Below are 24205 nucleotides of genomic sequence, written 5' to 3'. Positions count from 1 at the left end.
ATAAGGGGAGTCACCCTGAGCCCTCTCAAAGGTGGGACTCCAGGAAACCCAACTCAGGGGTGCCCGGGACTGCCGGGGCGGGGCGACCCCCCTCGTGGGACTTGAGGGACATGAGGTGTAATTACTGTGGCCAAAAGGGGCACAAGGTGGCACAGTGCCTGAAGATGAAGGAAATGGCGGCCAAGCAGAACCCGCGGGGTGTTAACTGGGTGGAAGCCCACCGAGAGGGGGCACCGCCGGGCCCAGGGGCTGCAGTCGAGAGGGGTGTGCTGGGGGAGGGGACCGCCAGGCCAGGCCAGCAGGGGAAGGCGGGGCCCCAGGTCCAGAGCACCCGTACCCAATCCGCCGGGTGAGCGTGGGACAGGCCCCGGGGGACACTCGCCACATCATCCCCATTGAGGTGGGGGGAAGACGCGTCCAGGGGTTCTGGGACACGGGTGCAGAGGTGACGCAGGCGCGGTCCGAGGTGGTGGACCCAGACCAGCTAGTGCCCAATGCCTACCTGACCCTGAGGGGAGTGTTTGGGGCCCCCCCGTCAAGGTGCCTGTAGCGAGGATACACCTGAAATGGAGGGCTAAGGAGGGACCCAAAGAGGTCGGGGTGCACGACCACCTGCCTACCGAGGTGCTAATGGGTAATGACTTGGAGAACTGGCTGGATGGCACTCATAGCGCCCTGGTCCTTACCCGGAGCCAGAGCCAGCGAGGGGCGCGGGACCTCCCGAGGGGGGGGGGGGCTGAAGCGCCGAGGGTAGGGCTCGACAGGGCTGGGCCGGAGCCTCCGTCCCAGGGTGGGGAAACTGAGGCTCCACCATCCAGGGCTGTATCCTCAGACCCAGCAGCTGAATTCCAAACGGAGCTGCAGGTGGATCCCTCCCTGGAGAAACTGAGGGCCCTGGCTAGCCACGACAGTGCTGGGTCCCAGGGGGAGGACCGCCGGGAGCGATTCCTGTGGGAGAGGGGATTCCTGTACCGGGAATGGACTGGTTCAGGGCGAACTGAATCTTGGAAAGTCGGGAGGCAGCTGGTGGTTCCTAGGGTTACCATATTTCAGTAAGCAAAAAAGAGGACGGGAGGAGCCCCGCCCCCGTCCTGCTCTAGCCCCGCCCCTGCCCCTCCCACATCCCCCCCTCAGAACCCCCAACCCTCCCCCCGCTCCTTGTCCCCTGACTGCCCCCTCCTGGGACCCCTGCCCCTAACTGCCCCCCAGGACTCCACCTCCTACCTAAGCCTCCCTGCCTCTTGTCCCCTGACTGCCCCCTCCTGAGACCCTCCCCCCATCCTAACTGGCCCCCTAGGACCCTACCCCCTACCTGTACCCTGACTGCCCCAACCCTTATCCACACCCCCACCCCCAGACAGACCCCTGGGACTCCCACACCCCATCCAACCACTCTCCACCCCCTGACAGCCCCCCCCCAGAACTCCCGACACATCTAAACCCCTCTGCTCCCTGTCCCCTGACTGCTCCGATCCCTCTCCCCACCCCTGCCACCTGACAGCCCCCCCCCAGAACTCCCAAACACACACACCCCCCGCTCCTTGTCCCCTGACTGCCCCCTCCTAAGACCCCCCACCCTAACTGCCCCCCAGGACCCTACCTCCACCTGTACCCTGACTGCCCAAAACCTTATCCACACCCCCACCCCCAGAAAGCCCCCCCCAAACTCCCGACCCCCTCCCGTCTCTTGACTGCCCCCTCCAGAACCTCCCTCCCTGCCCCTTCTCTGACCCTCTGGCCCCCTTGTTGTTGGCCTTCGCCTAACGTCTCTGTGAACTTGCTCAGGAACGGCCTGAGCCGTTCGTCCCGGCACGCTGGGCAGGAGGAGCGGGGGAGGAGCTCCAGACTGCCCGAGGTGATCTGCGAATGCAGGGAGTGATCGCTGCTGCAGGGGAAGCGGAGGAGGGGCTCTCTCTGGCTGTCGGAGCCCCATGTAAGTGGCACCATCCGGCCGGCCTTCCCTGTTAGCCGCGCGCGCTCTGCGGGGGGGGGGGGGGGGGGGGGAGTCCAGACATTTACAAATTCCCCCCGGACGCTATTTTTAGCTCAAAAAGCCGGACATGTCCGGGGGAATCCGGACGAATGGTAACCCTAGTGGTTCCCCAGATGTACCGCCGCAAACTGTTGTTCTTGGCCCACGATATCCCCCTTTCGGGGCATCAGGGCATCTGGCGCACCAGGCAGAGGCTGCTGCAGAACTTTTACTGGCCCGGGGTCTTTGACGCGGTCCAACAGTATTGCAGGACCTGTGACTCCTGCCAGAGGGTGGGAAAGGCCCGGGATAAGTGTAAAGCCCCACTGAGACCTTTGCCTATCATAGAGGAGCCTTTCCAGAAGGTGGCCGTGGACATAGTGGGGCCCCTCAGCAGGGTGACCTGGTCAGGGAAGAAATACATCCTGGTGGTGGTAGATTTTGCTACACGCTACCCCGAGGCGGTGGCCTTGTCCTCTTATCGAGGCAGACACCGTGGCAGACACGCTGCTGACCATCTTCAGCAGAGTGGGGTTCCCCAAGGAGGTCCTTACAGACCAGGGGTCTAACTTCATGTCAACCCTGCTCCAGTGCTTGTGGGAGAAGTGTGGGGTCCGACACACCTGGGCCTCAGCCTACCACCCTCAGTCCAACGGGCTGGTGGAGAGGTTCAATGGGACCCTAAAGAGGATGCTGAAAACCTTTATGGACCAGCACCCGCAGGACTGGGACAAGTATTTACCCCACCTGCTGTTCGCATATAGGGAAGTGCCCCAGGAATCCACAGGGTTCTCCCTGTTCGAGTTGCTGTACGGAAGGAGGGTGAGGGGTCCCCTGGACTTGATGAGGGCCGAGTGGGAGGGAAAGGCCTCTCCCGATGGGGAATCAGTGGTAGAGTATGTACTGACTTTCCGGGAAAAGCTCGTGGAGCTCATGGGCTTGGCTAGGGGGAACCTAGCAAGGGCCCAGAGGAAGCAGAAGGTCTAGTACGACCGCTCAGCCCGTGCCCGCTCATATGCTACCGGGGATCAGGTGATGCTCCTCATCCCCGTGAGGAAGAACAAGCTGCAAGCGGCCTGGGACGGCCCCTTCACGGTCATCAGACAAGTAAACGAGGTGAACTATGTGGTGGAACTGTCCAACCGGGCTCACAGCCACCGGGTGTATCACGTCAACATGATGAAGCCGTACTGGGACAGGGAGAAGTTGGTGCTGGCTGTGTGTGGGCAGTGGGAGGAGAAAGGAGAGGACTCCTCCCTGAGGCGGGGCTAACCCCTCACTAGAATCAATTCCCCTCTCAGACCAGCTAACCCCTGCCCAGCAGGCAGAGATCAGAGCCATGCTGCATTCATACTGGCAGCTGTTCTCCAGCCGGCCTGGGCTCACTAACCTGGCTGTCCACCGGGTGGAGACGGGAACCAACCCTCCCATCAGGTGTTCCCCATTCAGGGTCACTGGGAAAACAGCCCAGGACCTGGAGAGAGAGGTCGGGGACATGCTGGCTTTAGGGGTGATCCAGCCGTCCGCCAGTCCCTGGGCCTCGCCCGTGGTGCTGGTCCCCAAGAAGGACGGGTCGATCCGGTTCTGTGTGGACTATCGGAAGCTCAATGCCATTACCGTGTCCGATGCCTACCCCATGCCTAGGACCGATGAGATCCTAGACAAGTTGGGGGGTGCCTGGTACCTCACTACCATGGATCTTACCAAAGGCTACTGGCAGGTGCCTTTGGACCTGGAGGCCAGGGCGAAGTCCGCCTTCACCACTCCAATAGGGCTCTTCGAGTTCCTGGTCCTGCCTTTCGGCCTCAAGGGGGCACCTGCCACCTTCCAGCGCCTGGTGGATCAGTTACTAAGGGGGATGGAGGGCTTTGCTCTAGCGTATATTGACGATATCTGTGTCTTTAGCCAGACCTGGGAGGAACATGTGTCCCAGGTGAAGAGTGTGCTGGGTCGCCTCCAGGATGCAGGACTGACCATAAAAGCTGAAAAGTGCAAGGTGGGGATGGCAGAGGTTTTATACCTGGGCCACAAGGTTGGGGGTGGCCACCTGAAGCCGGAGCTGGCCAAAGTGGAGGCAATCAAGGCCTGGCCCGCCCCCCCAGACTAAGAAGCAGGTCCAGGCTTTCATTGGGATGGCGGGGTACTACCGGAGGTTTGTGCCCCACTTTAGCTCCCTGGCAGCACCCCTCACGGAGCTGTGTCGAAAGGGAAAGCCGGACAAGGTGGTCTGGACTGAGCAGTGCCAGAGGGCTCTCTGTGCGCTGAAGGGGGCACTTATCCAGGGCCCGGTGCTGGTAAACCTGGATTTTAACAAACCCTTCCTGGTGTTCACCGATGCCTCGGACACAGTGCTGGGGGCGGTACTGATGCAAACTGATACTAAGGGGGAGAGACACCCCATTGTGTACCTGAGCAAGCTGCTGCTGCCCCGGGAGCAGCACTATGCGGCCATAGAGAAGGAATGCTTGGCCATGGTGTGGGCCCTTAAAAAACTGCAGCCATATCTATTTGGGCGGCGCTTCACCGTGTACACCGACCATTCGCCCCTGACGTGGCTGCACCAAATGAAAGGGGCTAATGCCAAGCTGCTGAGGTGGGCCCTGCTCCTCCAGGGTTATGACATGGAGGTGGTCCATGTGAGGGGGAGTGCCAATGTTATAGCGGATGCTTTATCGCGGGGCGGGGACCCTGAACTTCCCCAGGTCACTGGCTAAGTGACCCTGCTCCGTTCAGCCTCGAAGAGGGGAGAGATGTGACGAAGTGGCGGGGTTTCTTGTTTTCTGTGGAGTTTCAATGGTTTGCATGCGGAGGGGGTGGGACTCAGTTTCCCTGGGTGTTACTGGTTTAACGAGGTGAGGGGAGAGGGAGTGTGTTTTGCAGAGGACCAGAGAGAGGACTTGGGGACCCAGCCGATGGCCGGGAGGATGGATACCCCAGCGACCGGTGACCTGGTGACCCGGAGGCCCAGCTGAGGAGACGCAGCCAGTTCTGGCCAGTGGGCAGACAATGGGCTGCAGAGTGAGGACCCAGTGACCTAACCAGCCGGTTCCAGCCAGAGGACAGAAGCGAGGAGAGGAGGCCCCGGTTTACAACCCTGTTTACCTGGAGAGAAGACAATGGACAGAGGCGGGGCCTGGGGTCGGTGATCTCAGATGCCCAGCTGGGAGCAGGGGGGCTCTGGGCTGGAGAGGGGGAGCAGGCAGAGCCCACCTGGATGCAGAGAGACTGGGATGTGCTGGGCTGAGGGAGGTCAGGCCTGAGGCCCTGAGAGTTTCCCGTGCTGTGTTCAACTCTCAATAAACCCTCCTGTTTCATGCTGGCTGAGAGTCACTCCGGTCTAGAGAACAGGATGGCATCAACCCCTTCGGGGGTGGAGGCCCGGGGGGTCCAGAGCGAGTGGACTCCCCGAGGGGGCCCACGGCAGAGACAGACGTGCTAAGGCTCAGGCTAGGTCTACACTACCCGCCTGAATCGGCGGGTAGAAATCGACCTCTCGGGGATCGAATTATCGCGTCTCGTCGGGACGCGACAATCGATCCCCGAATCGACGCTCTTACTCCACCAGCGGAGGTGGGAGTAAGCGCCGTCGACGGGAAGCCGCGGAGGTCGATTTTGCCGCCGTCCTTACAGCGGGGTAAGTCGGCTGCGATACGTCGAATTCAGCTACGCTAATTGCGTAGCTGAATTTGCGTATCTTAAATTGACCCCCCCCCCCCCCCCCCCCGTAGTGAAGACCTGCCCTCAGAGAGGTGCGGCTCCAAGAGGTGGAGGGGCCTGACCCCGAGAGAGAGTGGACCCCCGAGAAGGGCTGTCTCACTAAAAGGGGCACCCCCCACGGACCGCACGGGGCCAAGAGTGGGCACGATCTGTGAGTCCGTGACAGCTTCCAAGTGTATGACTGAAAATGACCTACACAAATAACAACATAGAGTAAACGAGGGGCTTAATTAAAAAACAAAACTTTATTTGGTCCATTGGAACCTGAGTTTGAAAACCACCCATGGATAATTTGTATCATACAGGGATTACAGATCTGATTTACAATTGATAAAATAACCTGTGTTTCATAAGAGCTGGACAGTATTTACAGGGTTAAAAATATTCACAGCTCAGAGAGAGAGAGAGAGAAAAGAAAAGGACGGAATCGTCCAAAGGAGGAAAGGAAAGAACAGAACAGATCGTTTGACAAATAAAAACTACAAATAACAGAGCTTGGCTCAGCTGCTCCCTGCCATAGGGGGGCCAACAGGGTCTGAAAGGCAGCACACATGAAGGGGCAATATCCCCACAGCAGGGATCCCCCATTCCCACCTCCCTCCTTCCCAAGGAGCACAGTGCAGACCATAAAAACAGAAGGGAGGAGAGAAGTGTCCCACGCTCACAGCCTGGAGGGGAAACGTAAAACCTGGGGTCAAAATAAGCCTTGGCACTGCCAACCCCCTCGGTGCCCAGCAGAACGCCAGTCTGCCCCCAGTCTGGGTCTCTACAGCACAGCTGATCTCTCAGGGTGAGACGACTGCTCAGGGGGACAGCCTGGCAAGCTACCTGGGCAGGCCTCAGGCCTTCCTGTGCTGGAGAATCTGACCAGAGGCCTGACTGCCATGGGACCGAGCGCCTGTTTCAGGACCTCGGAAAAGCATCATGTTAATAAGGGCAGGCAAATGAAATGGGTGGCTCCAGGGCTGAGCTAGGGCTGATTCCGTCTGAGCATCGCCCCCCCCCCCCCCACACTAAAAACACAGAATATTTCCCAGGAGCCTTTGGGGGAAGATTAGTGCAAAGCTGAAAACCAGAGTTAAAACCGCCCTGGGATTTTCATGTCAAAGGGCCTGCTATGGGGGAGAGGCTTTGCTGGGCCAGGGGAGTCACCTGCCATGGGACCCGGCTAGCTCAGAATCCCACACACAGAGGTGGCAGCATGGGGGGCTTGGGCCCACCTCGCTAATCAGTCATGAGCACAGATCTCCTGCTAGCACCCAGTGGCCCCAGGGACTGCACTGTCACTCCCATGATACCCCATGCCCACGCTCTCCAACGGGCCCCACGACGTCTACTGCACAAGGCGTCTGCTGCCGTTCCAGACTCGCTGCCTCTGCTCTGGACATGACCCTCAGCCCCTGCTCCCTCTGCCCTGCAAACCCCACAAGGTGCCTGGGCAGAACCCCCTGCCCCACCAGCAGCTCTGGGACCCCTGCAGAGTGGGGCATCTGGGGGGCAGGGATTCCCTGCCTAAACCAGCTGGGATTTGATTGGCCGTTCAAAGCAATGATCATTTAAAAAAAATAAAAGTCAGTGCATGGCAAAACTTTCAAACAATGGGGGAGGGGCGCAAGTCTGCTCAGCCCCCAGCCTGTGTCCGAACCCCAGTGCTGGCTGGTGTACCCGCTATGCTGTACCTACCCCATACACTGATAGCCCTGGAGAATCCCCGCTCCAGCTGCGCCTTTCACCTGGGCCCAGCCATGTGCTCCACTGAACTATCAGTCAAGCTCAATTATTTGTGCAGCGGCAGCTCCGTTGGCTTCCCTGGTGCACAGCAGGCCAGGATCAGGCCTGACAGCCTGTAGTCAGGCCATCTCTGGCTGGCCTCCCTAAGCAGCTGGGGCAGTGGTGCCAGGGGTTGAGAGGCGCGCTGGGGAAGGCTGGACTGTCAGTGCCAGGGGACGGTTCTCCAGCACGGCTCATGGCTTCTCTCCTAACACTGCTCCCCATGGCCAGTACTGCATAGTACATGTGTGTTCCTCGCACACACTGAGCGTGGGGGCTGGAATCCCACACATGCCCCGTGTCTCACAACGCAGCGCAGAAAAGGGCTGTTTCACTCCATTTTGGTAAAAGACGCTTTGTAAAACACTAACAGCTGCTTTTCAAATGAAATCACCACCCCCACTCCTAGGGAGAAAAGCAGTTCCGAGCAGGCTTGTTCTGCCCACTGCAGGAGGGGGCTGCCCCCAAACACTGTTCTTCGTCCTGGTGAAAAATGGACAAACATCCCCCTGCAGGCCACGGGACAAAAAACTACCGGTCCCAGAAACCTCTGGGGCATAAGGCTTTACCCAGAGTTGGTTTGGGGGCACAGAGATCAGAGGCGGGGGCACTGACCAGCAACTTTTACCAGATTTGTAGGTCATGTAAATTCCCAGCCTGATCTTCCTCTCCCTGATCTTCACCATCAGCCTCCTGTCAAGCCACTGGCATGAGACGCAGCTGGAGGCAGAGATGTCAGCGCCCCAGGCCAGGCCGGGCCGAGGCGATTCCATGCATCCATGGCCATTTAAAGCAGCAGCACTTTCCCGACAGCCCATGCGAGCCCACTTCGGCTGGGCCGGCCCCCTGGCTGCCTCTGTCCTTGCCAGGAGCTCGGTCTCACACTAGCTCTCAATTCTCTTTTGCTGGCAAATAGCCAACAGGAGGACAAGGCAGGGCCCAAGGCCGGCTCCACCGGGCTCCAACCAGCTTGCTGCAGCCCTGCTTCCACAGCATCCAGGCAGGCATCCTGGAGCCGGGCCCCACGGTGCCAGGCGGGCAGCAGGGAGCACACACAGACGGACAGACGTCAGTCAGAGGTATATTGTTTTTTTGCAGCATCAGGTGCCTGACGCTAGCGGGGGGAGCAGAGTCCTGAGTGGCCGTAGGGTTTGGAAGGAACCTGCCTCCCCGCCCCCGTTCTCCTCCCCCAGCCTGGCCAAGGCTCCCGGCTGCCCTGGCAATTGGTGGCCATTCCTCCAGACCAAGCGCATTCGCTGGAGGGGCGGGGGAAGGGCCAGGATCCTGAGACTGCCCCCGCCCGGCTCCCTGTAAAGTGCGTGCGTTGGCGGAGGGGGGTTGTGCGGAGGCAGGGAGGGGAGCGGGGGGGGGGGATCCCCAGCCCTGAGGGAAAGGCGCTTGGCAGGATGCTGTGGCGCTGCCCCCTGGTGCCTCAGCACCGCCGGGTCGGGAAGCAGCCCGAAGCAGCCGGGGCCAGAGCCTTGGTTAAAGCGAGAAGGCAGAAGCAGGAGAGGGGCAGGGAGGGCTGGGCTGGTTGTCATAGCGGCCGGGGCCCGTGCAGCCCCGCCACCTCAGGGGTGAGCAGCGGGTTGTGGGTCCCTTTCGTTGCCATCCAGTCATTGAGGAAGGCCTGGGCGGCTTTACGGTGCGCCAGGCGGTGGGTGATGGAGAAGCCGGCGTTGCCTTCCAGCTGAGAGAGGATCACCAGCACCTGTCTGCAGGGGGAGAGGGGTCAGTGGGGGTGCGGCCAGAGCCTGCTCTCAGCCCATGGGTGCAGCTACTGAGAGACACGTGCTCCTATGTGGGGCTCCCTCATGCAGGGCCTTGCTAGGGCCATGGGGCTCGGGGGCTTGGCCGGAAGCTAGGCTCCCTCGCCAGCCCATGCCCCAGCCACCCCGGCACCAGATTCCCTGCCCAGCCCGTGCCCCATGGGGGTCTCTGTGGTCGGGCTGGTGGCACCTGATCCCCTCGCCAGGCCATGCCCCGGTGGGGGGGTCTCTCAGTCTGGGCCGGCATTGCAGGCCCCGTCACATGGCAGCCTCATTCCTGGCATTCCCCGAGGTGCCCTTTGCCCCGGTGGGGTGCCCCTCACCTGTGCAGCGGTGGCACGCTATCCTGTGTTTTCAGGCTGCCCCGCGTGGACACCACATTGAAGCTGTCTGTGCAGTCACACTGGACGTGCAGGTAGGACTTGGGATGCCGGTTCTCCACCACCACGATCAGCCCCGCCCAGCCATGCGTCAAGTAGTAGCAGGTCATCCCCTCGCGGCCCTGCTGGGACAACCAGCAGAGTCAGATGGGCAGGCCCCTCCCAGCCCCTGTGTCAGAGCCACAGAGTCAGTGCCTGCTGTCACAACAGGAACCCTGCCAACCAGAGAGAGCTGCCGGCCTCTCCTGCTCACCCCAAGCTATCCAAGGCACCTGCCCTCGCTATGCATCACCAGTATTTACCCACCTCAGCACCCAGGGGAGGAAGGGATGATCCTGCAGGCGCAGGGATGCTCTGTGTCCCTATCCTCTGCCCTCCCTGCTCTCCAGGGACTGAGCCCATTCACACCCCCATGCACCCCAAGCAGGGTGCCTGCGGGATCCGCCAGCCAGGCACTGCCCTCCCACCAGCCCGCCCTACCCGCCTGGCAGGGAAACCTGGCCCCCAGAGGTCAGGGCACACGATTGAGCTTAGCCAGGCTCCCTGTGGGAGAGGGACAGAGAACCTGCAGCAAAGGGGAGACCCTCTCCAGCCACAAGCAAGAGCCACCAGCTGGGGGCAGTGGTAAGCTAGGGGCGAGCAGGCAGAGCGCCAGCTGGAGCTGCAACATCCACCCAGTTATTTGTAGTGCGCTAGCTCCAGCCCGCTAGCGTGCATCCCTCTTCCCGAGCTGGGAGGCTGCAGCACAGATGGACCCGGGGGTAGCCCGTGTGTACCGACCCGTCAGCCAGCAGCTTGGGACTCAGCTGGGCCCCGCACCCACCTCGTGCCGCTCGCCCTTGTTCTCGGTCAGCAGGATGATGGCGTCGGCCAGCGTGGTGGGCTGCGCCTCGACCTGCTCCACCATCACCAGGCGGGAGCTGTAGATGGCCAGGATGTAGCTGGCGCTGTCGGCGGGGGGGCTGGAGGCTGGGGATATAAAGATGGTTCAATGAGGGGGCACACCAGGCCACCCGGCCCCCGCGATACTGCCAGTGCTTCCCCCTGCATCCAGCTCCTCCATCAGATTCCAATTCAGCTCCTGCTGCTCGGGACAGGACGCTGCTCAGGGCACCCTGTTCCCTTCACCAGCACCTCGCCGAGCTCCACAGACATCACAGCCCCCTTGGGACAGGCCTTAGTCACCCCCGGACAGGGGAAACCGAGGCACAGGGCGGCGCTGTTACTGGCCCAAGTCACATAGCGCCTGGAACAGGAAATTCTTGAGTCAGTCTGCAGTGATTGGAGGTGACTCATTAGCCAACTGCTGGCACAGCTGGCTCTGGGGGAGCTCCTAGGAGGCAGAGGACTGGCAGGGCTGGCATTGGGCACTCGGCCTGGCAGAGGGATCTCTGTGCCTGGAGGTACCAGGCTGGGGAAGGGCAGGGTGAGCTGTGCTGACGGTGGCCCTCTTTCCCCCGTGAGATCACAGGAGATCGCCTGTGTCTCATGAAACGGAGATGGGGCGCAGTGCTGGAGAGACGAGGACATGGACTCTCGCCAAGCTACCTTCCCTCTCCGACTCACCCACCCCACAGCCCCTCAGGGCAGGCTGCAGGGACATGCCCAGCCAATGGGGGAAGCCACACGGAGATACCACTGCCCCCCCAACCCCCCTGCCCCTGCCTGCAGCACAGGATCGAGGCGGCAGTGCAGCCAGACCCACAGCCCCTCCCTGCAGGGCACGCTCAGCGGGCTGGTGTGCCGAGCCGGGAGCGCGCCTGGGGCCTCACCCTGGCCAGAGGACGTGCCCGGCAGCGGGGCATTCCAGTGGTTGAAGGCACAGCACACGACAGCATACTCGCCCGGCTCCAGCATGACGTCGCAGTTCACAAACTTCTTCACCGCCCGCTTGCTGTGGGCCACCAGCCGGCCCAGGCTCAGCTTGTTCCCGCTGGTGAAGGTGGCGCGGAACACCATAATGCACAGGTCCAGCAAGTGGCTGTCCACCGTGTCGGAGCGCCTGCCGGGGGAGGGGGGGGAAGAAGTCAGGACTGCGCCAGCCATGCCCCTGCCCACCCGGATGGGGAGGCTCTAACCAGGGGATATGGCTTTACTGCCAAGGTGAGCTGTGCTGCCGTGAGCAGGACAGGTCAAGCAGAACAGATCCACCAGCTGGGCCTGGGGAAAGCATGGCAGAAGCGCCCCCTAGCAGCAGCCAGAGTGCTTTGCAGGCATAGCTCTATAATCCAGGGTAGGGCTACAGGGGGCAAGTGTGTACCCAAGAAAGGCTCCCCCTGGTGCCCAGGTGCCCTTTGCCTGACACAAACCCCTCCTGCTTGCAGACAGCTCAGGCAGAGGGAGACACAGATCTTGGTGATCTTTCCCCTTCATGTGTCTCCTGCACCGAGTCAGTGCTTTACACCCGCCGCCAGCAGATGGGGCAGAGCGCTTCCTGCCAGGCCCTGTTCTCATCCGCAGTAATCAGCGCCGAGGCATCGCAGCAGAGCCGCCTTCCCAAGCCAGCCCCAGGAGGGAGGCTGGGAGATTGCTGGGGGAAATGCTGATCCGGGCCATTCCCAGCCCAGGCTGCTTTGGACAGTCAGGGAATAACAACAGCTGGCCTGTCGCCAGCACCACTTGAACAAGGATCCCAAAGAGCTTTGCAAATGTTAATGGCAGGGCAGGATTATTATCCCCATTTACAGTGGGGAAACTGAGGCCCAGAGCATGGCAGTGACTTGCCCATGGTCACCCAGGGGCAAGGGGCAGAGCTGAGAATGGAACCTCAGACTCCTGGCTCCCAGACCTGTTCCCCCCTGCACTGCTTGTCTGAACTAGATCCAAGGCATTGTTCCTTGCCCAAGTGCCAGACCTGGTTTCCCTGCCTCACCTGCTGCCCTCCTGGAAGAGGGCGAACTCCAACGCAGCACGCTCCAGCACCGTCAGCGAGGTCACCGTCACGGGTCCACTGGCCTTGTTGGGGAAGGTCCCCTGCACCCGAACCTCGTGCCAGTCTGAGTGGAGCTTGCAGATATCCACCGAGTCAAAGTATCTGCCAGGAGTGGGGCCAAAGCCGGCGTCAGTTCCAGGCAACGGCAGCCATGGCTGGACTGGGGCTTGCAAACCCAGGCTGCACCAGGGCCTTGGTGAGTGGATCCAGCCCCACCCTACCCACCGCTGGGCAATAGAGCACCTCCAAGGAGGATGCAGATGGCTACCCACGGACAGGAGCCACACCAGGGGTGGGTCAGGGTGGCACGATCCACATCCTCTGCAATGGAGAGGGGCTTCCCAGTGAGCAGGGGCCAGGCCAGACTCGCCCCAGCCAACACGCTCAGCCCCTCTCCTTGCACGGCTCCCAGGCTGGAGCCAGAGCCCGACGGGGTGGCCAGCAGGGGGTGCTACAGGGATTGCCCATGGAGACCTGGCCCGGGCTCCCCAGCCCCTGGCATTCCCGGTGGAAGAGGCAAGGAGCGGGTGGGAAAGAGGGAGGGAGCGGCAGAAACAAAGGAGAGCAGCACTGGGGGACTAAATGGCTCTTCCCCAAACTAGTACAGCCCCTGCCCCGACGCCAAGAGCCTTAAAGGACCATGAGGGGCTAGAGGTGTTTTAGAGAGAGAGGATTCCCCCTTCAGGAGCCGGCACGCTGATCACCACTAGGTGGCGCCAAAGCACCGCGCTTGGCAAGGGACAGGTGATGTGGGCACAGCCCAGCCAGCGCTGCACCAGACCCTGCCAGCCCTGCCCCTGAGGCCCTGAAGGCCCACAAACAACCAGGCACTCGGGTTTAAGTCTCCTCTAAGGTGGCACACATCACTGGCCTGGGCCCATGAATCGCCAGCAGCACATCTGGCAGGAGACAGGCAGGACTCCCCATCCCAACACTGGCCAGGTCTGACCCTGCACCACATACTGTACCCACGGGGATCACGGGCGGGAGCCAACACTGGCCAGAGGGGCTAGCGAGGATTGTCTTAGCTCAGAGACCTCCCAGCCCCTGGAGCATTTACTGCTGACTCCGAATGGGGCATTTTAATGCAGTCTGTGTATCTGTCCATGTCTGACCTTGTGCCCAACTACCCACGCTCATGAGCCTCGGCCCCAGGCTGCCATGGGAACCCAGGGGTCCTCTCCACAGGCTCTGGGCTTGCCTTGCCGTGGAGTACACGGGAGCCCGGGGGCAGGGCAGGGCAGGGTTCAGCCCTCAGGATTTCTCCAGAGCTGTGTCCTGTCCCAAGTGGCGGCTTCCCCCACGCCCCTCGAGAAGCTCTGAGAGAGCTCAGGAGCAGCCAGTTTTTTCCTGATTTAGGGGCTAAATTTTCCCTTTTGTAATTTTATCCTGTTGCCCCTTCTCCTTCCCTTTAAGCCACCTCCCTCGTCCCACACAAACCTCAGTACCCTCCCACCCCCAGCTGCCACTCAGCCAAGCTCTGCCTATCTTGGCTTTTTTTGAAGCTGGACTCTCAGTGCAGATGGCAGCAGAGTCTGATCTGAGCCCAGGGATGTTGGGATCTGGGGCTCTCGCTAGATTCAGTCCCAGGGGAAGCAGGACAGGCCCGGGGGGCGGCTGCCCAGCTCCTGTCTCCTGTTCTATAATAGATAACGATGAGGCCAGGAATTCGGAGCCCAGCAGGGCGAGGGGGACCCAGTGTAGCCCCCAGGCGCTGGCATGCGGGGAGCCCCCTGCTCAGCTTTACCTGATGAAGTCGCCATACTCTATCCAGAAGACGCCCTCGCTGCTCCCGTGGGGCATCAGATCGTGACGCAAGTGCACCGGCCAGTGGGGCCACTCGTCGGACCAGTTGCCATTCCAGGAGAAGCGGCCCCAGGGGTTCCGGAGCCGCAGGAGTCTGATGGGGCAGAGGGAACAGCCCCCAGAATCACAGCAGTGCCAGGTGAAGGGCACAGCTACTGCACTCGTCAGCTACAACCCACTAGACAGTTTTCATCTCCCGAGACTCTCCCCCTCCACCCCCCGGGGGTGAGCCAGCACAAAAGCACGGCGTCCCCAAAATCAGGGGACTTAAAGCATGGCCTGACCCAGGCCTAGTGCAGGCAGGGGCTGTGCAACCTCCTGTCCTCACTCTGCCACTATCCCACTCCTGGGCTCCCAGCACAGCTCTGCCCTGCCAGTGCACCTCAGTTCAGACCCACAGCCCCCTGCCTGCTATCCCAGCCCTGGGCCCCCCACACCTCCGCCAGTGCTCCTCCATCCTGTATCTGCTGCAACCCAAATACCGTCCTTACGCTGCGCTCAGCAGAGGCCACTTGCACGACAGCACCGAGCGGCAGAGTGGTGTGATGTAGGCAAGCCATTAAAGAGATCCCAAACTGAGCCCGCTGAGCTAGCTTTGAAAGCAGGTCTCCCATAGCATGCCCCCTCTCTCCCCCCTGTAAGCCCAGCATCGCTGCCAGTGAGGATGAGGAGGTGGCAGACCCACACCAAGGCCCTTACAGCTGCAGCTGGAGGCTGGCCTGTTTGTATCAGACAAACAGACAAAATCAGGGGGGCAGGCGGGGAACCTCTCTGTGCAGCTCCCTCCCCCCTGGCCAGTAAAGACTGGGGACGGCTAGTCCAGTTAGATCAGGGCCACCCAGCATGCAGCGGGCAAGGATGCCGGGGGGGCCGGCCTACAGCACAGCAGCACCCCAAAGCATAAACCAGTTTGTGTGACACCAAGGGACAGAGCAAGGGATTCCACTGGGGGGACTTGGCCAGTGTTTGTTATTGGGGTTCCTGGGGTCCCCTTGGGGCCAAGGCCTGCAGGGGGGCCATTCAGCACAGACAGTCCCTTAACCCAACACCCCCATCCTCAGCCACGTGACACACCCTCTCCCTTTCCCCCAGGATTTCAGCTCAGCCCTAGGCTGACACCACGAACCCAGCTAGAGCAAGGCTCTGTCTCAGTAACCCCTGGGCAGGCGCAGGGGGCTGAACAATTTCTCTGTGCTGCTCGCCCCGCCCCCCAAGCACAGAGGGGGCTGGCGACACGACACCCTGTGCACCGTGGCCCGGCTCACCTGTAGCCCTGCACGTCCCGCACGTCCAGTATTGAGTAGGCGTGCCGCGGGCGAAGGCCCATGCTCTCGTAGGCTGCATCATCCACCTTCATGTTGCCCCCGCCGCACGAGGCGCCCATCAGAAACCTGCAATGGGCAGGGAGGAAAACAGAGGAGATTGGCACTGCGCTGTGTGGCACTGACAGGGATGGGAGGAGAGGCTGGGAGCTGGCCCTCCCCCTCCACATAAGGGCACGGAGCCAGGGACAATCATTCTCGAACCCCAAGAGGAGCTCCCCTGGTTCAGTGACAGGCGGCCCGGTGCCAGCTCACAGCTGCTAGTGCCAGCCACACATTCCGCTCTCGGGAACATTCGCTCTCTATTCACCCCCCAGCCCCCCAGGTCTCCCCGTACTTTGCCCCAGCCCAGGGCCCCATTGGCAATGCCTAGGGCTAGGGCTGCCCATGCCAGGCATACAGCGGAACAGACTGCAGCCACCCCATGGAGATGGCGCTTGCTGAGACCACTGGCCTGGCACACAGCACTCCAGTCTGCTTGGAGCAGGTTATAGACCATTGCGTGCTGCACTCTAGAGCTTCCACTGGGCACCCCACTTCAGGCACAGAGAAGCACTGCATGCTGGGATCTGTAGTCTCTGCAGGCGGCATTACATCGTTAAAGAAAAGGGCAGCTGATGAACTGTGCAGCAGAACCCTGGGCATCACAAATGGTCTGTTTTGCCATCCCGCTCCAACCTCTCCTGCCAGAGAGAAATATCACCAGTTTCCAGCACATAACACTACCTGCCATCCAGGACCCTAACTTCCCTCCCTTCTCCCTGCATCTCCCAACGCCCTTCAGATCCAAATGAACCCTGCCTTCTCCTAGTCTCACAGATCCGGTTTCACTTCTCACGGCAGCAACGTTACGCCCCAATGGGGGAATATGCAGGGGTGGGGCCTTAATAATATAGAAGATTGGAAAACAAAACTCAAGCAAAGCAAAAACATCAAATGAATCATCAGGTTAACGATCAGCCGTTAAAACCCAACCCAGCCTGGGGATAACTATGGGAGGAAAGTTCATCAGGGTTGGATTTTCTGTACAAAAACGAACAAGGTGAAAGTCACTTCCTAGCACTATGCCCAGGGCCCTGGTGCCAAAATTTATCAGGGCTGCCAAGTGGGGCAGGTTGCATCCTGGGTTGACACTCTAGCCTCTCTTCTGTGCTATGAATGAGAGCTGCCACTCTAGCCTCTCTTCTACAACTCTATGCTCCTGACAGCTGAACGTGAACCCCTCCCGCCTCGTCTTACCCAGCCTCCTTAGAACTCAGCATTTTGGCCCAGATGAGGTCAGTGTCAATGGGCTCCTCGCGAGGGTTAGTGGAGCTGACCTGCAGCATCAGGCTCTCGCAGGGGGCGCCGGTTAGTGTAGCCAGGCCTTCGATGGCGCGCCCCGCCTGGAGGGCAAAGTACGAACCATGCAGCTTGGCCAGAGCCTTCTCAATGAGAGCTACCCAAAGCTGCTTCCTCTGGGCCTGGGAAAGGGAAAGAACCAGGGGTTACAACCACATGGAGGCGTGGGGCCAGCTACACAGAGTCGCACTCACACACTCATGCAAGCCAGGACCTTTATGCGAAAGTTCCCCCCAGTCTCCTTGACCCCACCCTGCAAAGATCACACAGCATTATCTGACCAGCATCTTGTTCCCGTGGCGTCACTTCCCCCCCACATGTTGGAGTTGACCCAAGACTGTGAAGACTCCACCGACAGTGTGGTGCAGAGATGTATTTGGATAGATTTTCAAACCCAGGTTAATGGCCCCACTTCCCAGTAAATCTGGATTTAGGAATGTTTAATAAGAAAAGGGGATTTCAAACGAATCCTGAATGCCTGGATTCACACCCGCCCCCCGAAACCCAGCCCCATGGATTAGGCTGACTACAGAGCACTTACAGATGGAACCAATTACATTTCACACAATGTAGAGACGAGATTGCTTCAAGGACAAATGGATGACAGCTCAGAGATGTCAGAGACACAACAGCAAACTTCTCTCCCCCGCAGCGCGGGGACAATGGGGAGAAGTAATTAGACAGAGGCTGCTTTGCAGGAGGAGCGTACCCTTAAATTGCTTTGTTATGGGCTAGGCTGTGGCATTGTTATTGGTGCTAGGCTGTGGCATTGTTATTGGTGCTAGGCTGTGGCATTGATTATATATTCATAAATAAATGCAAAGACTGCGTGAATACAACTAGAAATCTGCAAAGGTTCCATCAGAACTAGCCACAAGGCACAGCCTGTATGATTGATTGTGCAGCGCCTAGCACAATGGGGTCCTGGTCTATGCCTGGGGCTCCTAGACACTACCACAATACACATAATAAATAATCCTATGGCATGCGCTTTGTTAGATGAGTGAGGCACTTTGCAAACACCCGGCAGCTCCCCACCCAAGGAGCTTACAGCCTATGGAGATAAAAAAAACAGAGGAGGAGCAGATGACAGCAAAGTGACTGAGGCGCTATCTGGCATGTCTCTTGTTGGGGCTAGATGTTAAGTTACACATTTCAAAAAGCAACGGAAAATACCGCCTACATGCAACCTGGCTGAGCTAACACCATGCTGCAGGAACCGTGGTAAAGTGCTTTGAGATCAACAGATGAAGCACACCCTATGATTACCCACATTGCGTGACTGAAAGGTGACATTCCAGGAGGAGGTGACTGGGGTGGGACCTTCCGAGACGGGGGAGAAGAATGAGGTTTCTTTATGGTCTATAAAGAAAGCCTGAAAGTGCTTTTGTGTTTTGTTTTTAAAAGTCCCTTTCTCCCTACCCCCCCAAAATGTTATTTATCTCTGCTTGAGATCCCATACAAGTGGGCCCTGATGCCGCTCTTATTTTGACTTTTTAAAACTCAGCCTTTGGTTCACATTGGTTATCGCTTATAACTCCAAAACCTACAAAACATCTAAGAGAAAAATTCCTTTTCTTAAAGATTCAATTCTGCTCCTCCACCCAAGACCAAAGAAAGTTCAATCCACATGCAAGACCTGCAAGGAAACCTCCAGAAAACTTGGGGAAGGCCTGACTTAATATTTCTGATATTTTGAAGGTAAAATAAAAACACACTTTATTTTGAAAATATATACATGTAATTCTTATCCAGCCTTCTCTGTGCTTCATGAGGAGGCACAAGCTGGGCACAGATCTATTTCCCCCCTTTTTAGTTCCCCTTTAATGGTGCTCTGGCTTTCCTATAGATCTCAGTGCACTCATGTGGGAGTTGGAACATATGCCTGCAGAAATCCAGCCCACGGTTGTTTTGATTTTGAAATGAATGCTGAGGATTTGCAGAAAGCTGCCAGCCTAGCAGAGACCCACACAGCTTTCTGTGCCCCTGATTTTCTCGGGTCTCTGACACTGAGGCAGTGCAGTTTGTCCGGAGGATTTTCCGGTCTGTGTTTCAGAAAGGACACTTCCAATCTCCTTCATGCAAACAAGCCCAGCAACCAGCCCCTGTGCCTGTCAGACTGGGCAGGGAGAACAGGCAGTGATGTCCCAAAGGGGCCGAGCCTTTTTTAATCAGTCACAATCCGAGCAGATGCCAGCTGAGCATGCCCAGAAGCGATCTGACAATTGCTCAGAGTGTGTTTATGTCTAACGTGCCCCTCAAACTAAGCAAAGGTTAACGGAGGCAGTCCTCACTGAGAACGGGGCCCTGCCCTGCTTCAAACTGCGGCCCTCTTTGCTCCCATCCCAAGGCTCGAAAACGGCTCATGCTTAAAAAACAGAATAGTCTGTAAGTGGAGAAGGGAGGAAGGAAACTCAGCAAGTTACATGCATGTGAGACCCAGGAGGCTGCAATGGAGACAGCTTGGCAGCCTAACGCAGGCACCGCCTGCAGCTACTGTAATAAAGGGAGAAACTCACCCCATAGCAGGCTGTGGAGCCGTGACTGTTCCCCATTACCCACTCCACAGCCAATGGCGAGGCACAGGGTGGACTGTGATCAGCATCCCCCTAGCCCTGTGATTTTGCTCTACATGTCCTGGTGGAAGGGGCTATTCCTGCTGCGTCACTCTCTGTCCCAGAGCAGGCCTGTCAGAGCTCCCCGACCGCTCGCCCATGGAACATCAACCCCTCCTGTCAGCCGCCCAGTGGCCAATGGCTGCCAAGGCAGGAGGAGGGGGTGCTGACCTGAGAGAAGAGGAGGTAGCCGCACTCATCACAGGGCAGCATGTCATCCACCAGCACTGTGGTCCACGTGCCGTCTTTGCACAGCCGCACCTGATAGGCTCCCTCCGGGCACATGGTCCGTGTGATCATCACCTTCTCCACCAGCTCGGGCCGCTCCGCCAGCACCGCCAGGGCACTCAAGAACCTGGGGAGAGACCAGACAAGAGGCCTCAGAAACTGTGCTGGGGGAGGCATGTCTGCGGCATTGGCATGGAGAGACAGCCTTGAGAGGGTGCACAGGGCCTGGTGGGTGGGGGGAAAGAGAACATTCAGCTGGGGGATATTCCTGCGCCTGCTCCGCAGAGGAGCCAGGAGCTGGCTGGATGTGCCCTCGGATCCCACCAACCTAGCTGAGCCCCTGGAACGGAAAGGTCCCTCCAGCTGGATTCCTGCCTTCTCAGTCAGCTGCAGGACTCCCCAGCCCCAGGGTACCTGTGATCTGGCTGGGGCGGGCGAAGTGCCAGGCCAGCCCTGGGAGCTTTGCCAGGGACTCCAGCTGCAGCACACTTGGCCCCTGTGCTGTATCCAGCCCTGTGGGGCAAGGAGTGTTTTGCACACTGGCCCTGCCCAATGGATTAGCCCTTTTCACACTTTCTGCCTTCGGGAAGAATAGCAGAACAGTGTCCGGGTTGGCTAAGCATACGCACGTACACAGCCTGGCACTGCCAGCAGGGAGTGCCCTCCACCTACAGTCAACACCCAAAAAACTCTGCCTTACTTTCCCCATGGGCTGCAGAGAGGAAAGAGACGAGGCAGCTCCAGAGACCAGGGAGAGAGCTGGCTTTCTGAGCTATCCCAGCCACTCACTGCCAAGTCCAGGGGGCAGGCATGTAGATGGGCACGGAACATGCCAAGTGCTCATCAGCAACCATTCTGGAAGGGACGTTAAACCTTGTGCTTCAGGGTTTGAGCCAATTGCTAGCTATTAAGTAGCAGGATGAGGCAAATGATCCCACACCTGCTACTGCAGGGTTCTTCCCTCGGCATCTAAACCTCCAGACTGGCCACTGTAAAACAGCCAAGGTCCTTCCCGCCCAGTGTCCTCTTATCCTTCCTGGCCATGCCCAAGTCATCTTACAGCCATGCACATGCAGCCACTGCAGAGGGGCAGGGACCACGAGGGAGTGGGACAGATCCCTGCGGCCCTGTCTGAACTGGTCCAGCAGGAGATCAGGAATGAGACTCGGGAGTTCATCCATGGATGCAGACACAAAATAGGAGAGGAGACTTTGGCTCTATAATGAGGGGTGAGGGCACGCTAGGGATTGGGATAGCAGCGGATGTAGGGGGTAGATGAAGGGGACTGGGGTCCGTGATGGGATGAGGGATGGCAGCTGGCACAGGAGTGTGTGTGTGTGAACACAAGAGAGGGTTGGTGTGGCTGGAGCGCTCTCAGCCCCTTACCAGCAGTTTCCCAGGAGTCCCTGCAGAATGTCCGAGGGCCGGGGTGTCCGGAACACTGACCACTTGACTGACCAGTCCTTGGAGATGCTACAGTTGATTTCGTGGGGCCGCAGCCATAGCTTCACCCTCTGCTGCACACTGTCCCCATCAGGGAACCCCACCGCCTTGGGCCCTGGGTGAAAACTGTCGTCCACAAAGTTGACCTTGTTCTGTAAACACAAGCATACTGTAAGGCAGGAGCATGTCTACACAGCCACCCACGGCACCGTCAGTGCACCTCCAATGGGAGGGGACTCCTGGCTCCCCACGTCCCCCAAGAGGAAGAGCCGAGGTGTATCTGCCACTGCCCTGGCTGGGAGGGTAGGACACGCTGGAGGCTGAGCCCTCGAGTTGCTGCCAAGGAGGGTGGCACCTCAAACACTCCCCTAAGGCTGGCGTTCAGAGTAAGGTGCCCGGAGACTGTAGCGGAGAGGGCACAGCATCATTAGACCTCAGCAGGCTTTTCCCAGGGCTGCTGAGTGGAGCACCTCTGAGGACATGGAGGAAGTAGGTCCCTGCAGCTCCCCCTGCAGGAAGCTGAGCCAGGCCGAAGGGACCATCCCGCTATTCCCCATGGGTCAGGGGGTATCTCACAAAGGGCAGGAATTCGCCCTCGCACAAGGAATGTGCAGCCCTATGAACACGTGGGAACCACAACTGCTTTCCACCCTCCCGAGAGCAAGGTCGGTCTCGTGGCTAAGAAATGAGGAGACCTGGGGTCAATTCCCCGCTCTGCTGGTCAATTCCCCTGTGTGATCGTGGGCTTGTCGGTCAGTCTGGAGCTGTGGAGTGAGACTGATACTCCTGCCTTTCTCACACCATCTTGGCGAGTTAGGTTGGGCAGTTTTGGGGCAGTGCCTGTCTCTCACCATGTGCCGCACACCGGGGCCTCGAGAAGATAAGAATAGCAGCAAATAGGGCTTTGGAGCGAAGCCCGGAGCTGGAGCGCGGAGCAGCTCTGGAGCAGTGGAGCTGCAGGTTTTTGCCTGGAGCTGGAGCGGAGCCGGAGCACAGTTCCAAAGCCCTGGCAGCAAACCTCCAAGGAAACCTCTACTCTAAACCATGCTCTAAACGCTCACTGCTCTGTACCATCAAGGAGCCTTTGCCAACTGCTCCCTTGTGGTCTCTGAGTCATGGAAGCTGCAGGCTGCTCAGAAGCACTCAGCTTGAGGAGGCCGAGCGGGGGAGGAGCCATTGACCAAGGACACATGGAGCACAGAGATTAGACAATGGAGATAAAAATCAGAGGGCTGCTGCCCCAGCCCCGGCCCATCCAATTCCCTTCCCATCATAGGCCGGGCTGAGCACTGGGAGGGTTTCCCCAGGAAGCCAGTGCACCCATAGGAGGAGGATCTACTGGAGCTCTGGGAATTGACAGACGCAGTGCAGGAAGAGGGCTGGGTTGAAGGATTTGTGTAGGAGATAAAGAAGAAAGCGTTTTGGGGGCTGACATGCAGGTCTACTCTGGGAGACCCTGTGGCCAGCTAGAGAACTGTTGGTGTATCTGTTGTCATAACCCTAAGGGAGCAGCCCCTGACAGAGGAGAGATGACATTTACTCAGACTGTTCACAACTGGCTGGATACAAACCAGGATCTTTTTAAATTAAAGAAAAATCGAATTGTTACAATAGAAAACAAATGCGATTTAAATGACATTCTCTATCTATGGCAGGGGAGGGCAAATTTTTTTGTCCAAGGGCCACATCTGGGAATAGAAATTGTATGGTGGGCCATGAATGCTCACAAAATGGGGGTTGGGAGTGTGTGAGGGGGTGAGGGCTCTGGTTGGGGATGCGGGCTCCAGGGTGGGGCCAGAAATGAGGAGTTCAGGGTGCGGGGGAGGGCTCCAGCTGGGGGTGCGGGCTCTGGGGTGGGGCAGAGGAGTTTGGGGTGTAGGAGGGTGCTCCGGGCTGGGACCAAGGGGTTCGGAGGGTGATCAGGGATGGGGAAAGGGGTTGGGGTGTGGGAAGGGGTGCAGGCTCTGGAGTGGGGTTGGGGATGAGGGGTTTGGGGTACAGGAGGTGCTCTGGGCTGGGATCAAGGTGTTCAGAGGGCGGGAGGGGAATCAGGGCTGGGGCAGGGGGTTGGGGCAGAGGGAGAGGCTCAGGGGTACAGGCTTCGGGCGGCGCTTACCTCAAGCGGCTCCCAGAAGCAGCGGCACGTCCCTTCTCCGGCTCCTATGCGGAGGCGCAGCCAGGCAGCTCTGCACGCTGCCCCATCCGCAGGCACCGCCCCTGCAGCTCCCATTGACTGCGGTTCCCGGTCAGTGGAGCTGCAGGGGTCACGCTTGGGGTGAGGACAGCGTGCAGAGCTGAGGCCCCGAGGTGTTCCTATGCCAGCGGTGGGCAAACTATGGCCCGCGGGCCAGATCCGGCCCGTCAAGGCTTTGGATCCGGCCCGCGGGATTGCCCCCCGTGGCACCGTGGGCCCTGCACTGCTCTCAGAAGTGGCCAGCTCCACATCCCTGCAGCCCCCGGGCGGAATGAGCAGAAGACTTCGTGCATTGCCCTTGCCTCCAGGCACGGCCCCCCGCAGCTCCCATTGGCTGGGAATGGGGAACTGCGGCCAATGGGAGCTTCGGGGGAGATACCTGGAGCCACTTTAGGTAAGCAGCGCCAGCACAGAGCCCGAACCCCACCTGCCCCCTAACTCCCTTCCCTGAGCCCCCTCGTATGCCCTGCACCCCAACCCCCTGCCCTAAGCTCCCTGCTGCACCTGCACCCCTGTGTACCCCAACCCCCTGCTGCACCCCTGCCCTGAGCCCCCTCCTGCACTCTGCACCCCAACCCCCTGCCCTGAGCCCCCTCATACACCCTGCACCCCTCCTCTGCCCCAATCCCTTGCCCTGAGCTCCTTCCTGCACACCACACCCCCTCCCACACCCCACACTCCCTCCCGCACCCCAACCCCCTGCCCCGGCCCTGCAT

At 59.4% G+C, this 24205-nt stretch overlaps 1 protein-coding gene across 1 annotated transcript in view; it reads right to left on the bottom strand.

The window, feature by feature from the left end:
• Positions 1-8996: 8996 nt before the first annotated feature.
• The window catches only part of CAPN15 (calpain 15), a 69304-nt gene continuing 54095 nt past the window's right edge, over positions 8997-24205 (bottom strand). Inside the window, exons 3-12 of the mRNA XM_065412659.1 lie at positions 21239-21447; positions 19796-19979; positions 16908-17131; positions 15612-15737; positions 14288-14440; positions 12481-12642; positions 11341-11610; positions 10432-10555; positions 9552-9730; positions 8997-9174 (exon numbers count right to left, since the gene is read on the bottom strand). Coding sequence (XP_065268731.1) covers positions 8997-9174; positions 9552-9730; positions 10432-10555; positions 11341-11610; positions 12481-12642; positions 14288-14440; positions 15612-15737; positions 16908-17131; positions 19796-19979; positions 21239-21447 — 1809 coding nt within the window. The remainder of the gene's footprint in view (positions 9175-9551; positions 9731-10431; positions 10556-11340; positions 11611-12480; positions 12643-14287; positions 14441-15611; positions 15738-16907; positions 17132-19795; positions 19980-21238; positions 21448-24205) is intronic.

Source organism: Emys orbicularis, chromosome 10, assembly GCF_028017835.1.
Source record: "Emys orbicularis isolate rEmyOrb1 chromosome 10, rEmyOrb1.hap1, whole genome shotgun sequence".
Lineage (NCBI taxonomy): Eukaryota > Metazoa > Chordata > Testudines > Emydidae > Emys > Emys orbicularis.
Note: the sequence above shows the minus strand (reverse complement) of the source record. Positions and strands in the feature narration are given on the sequence as shown.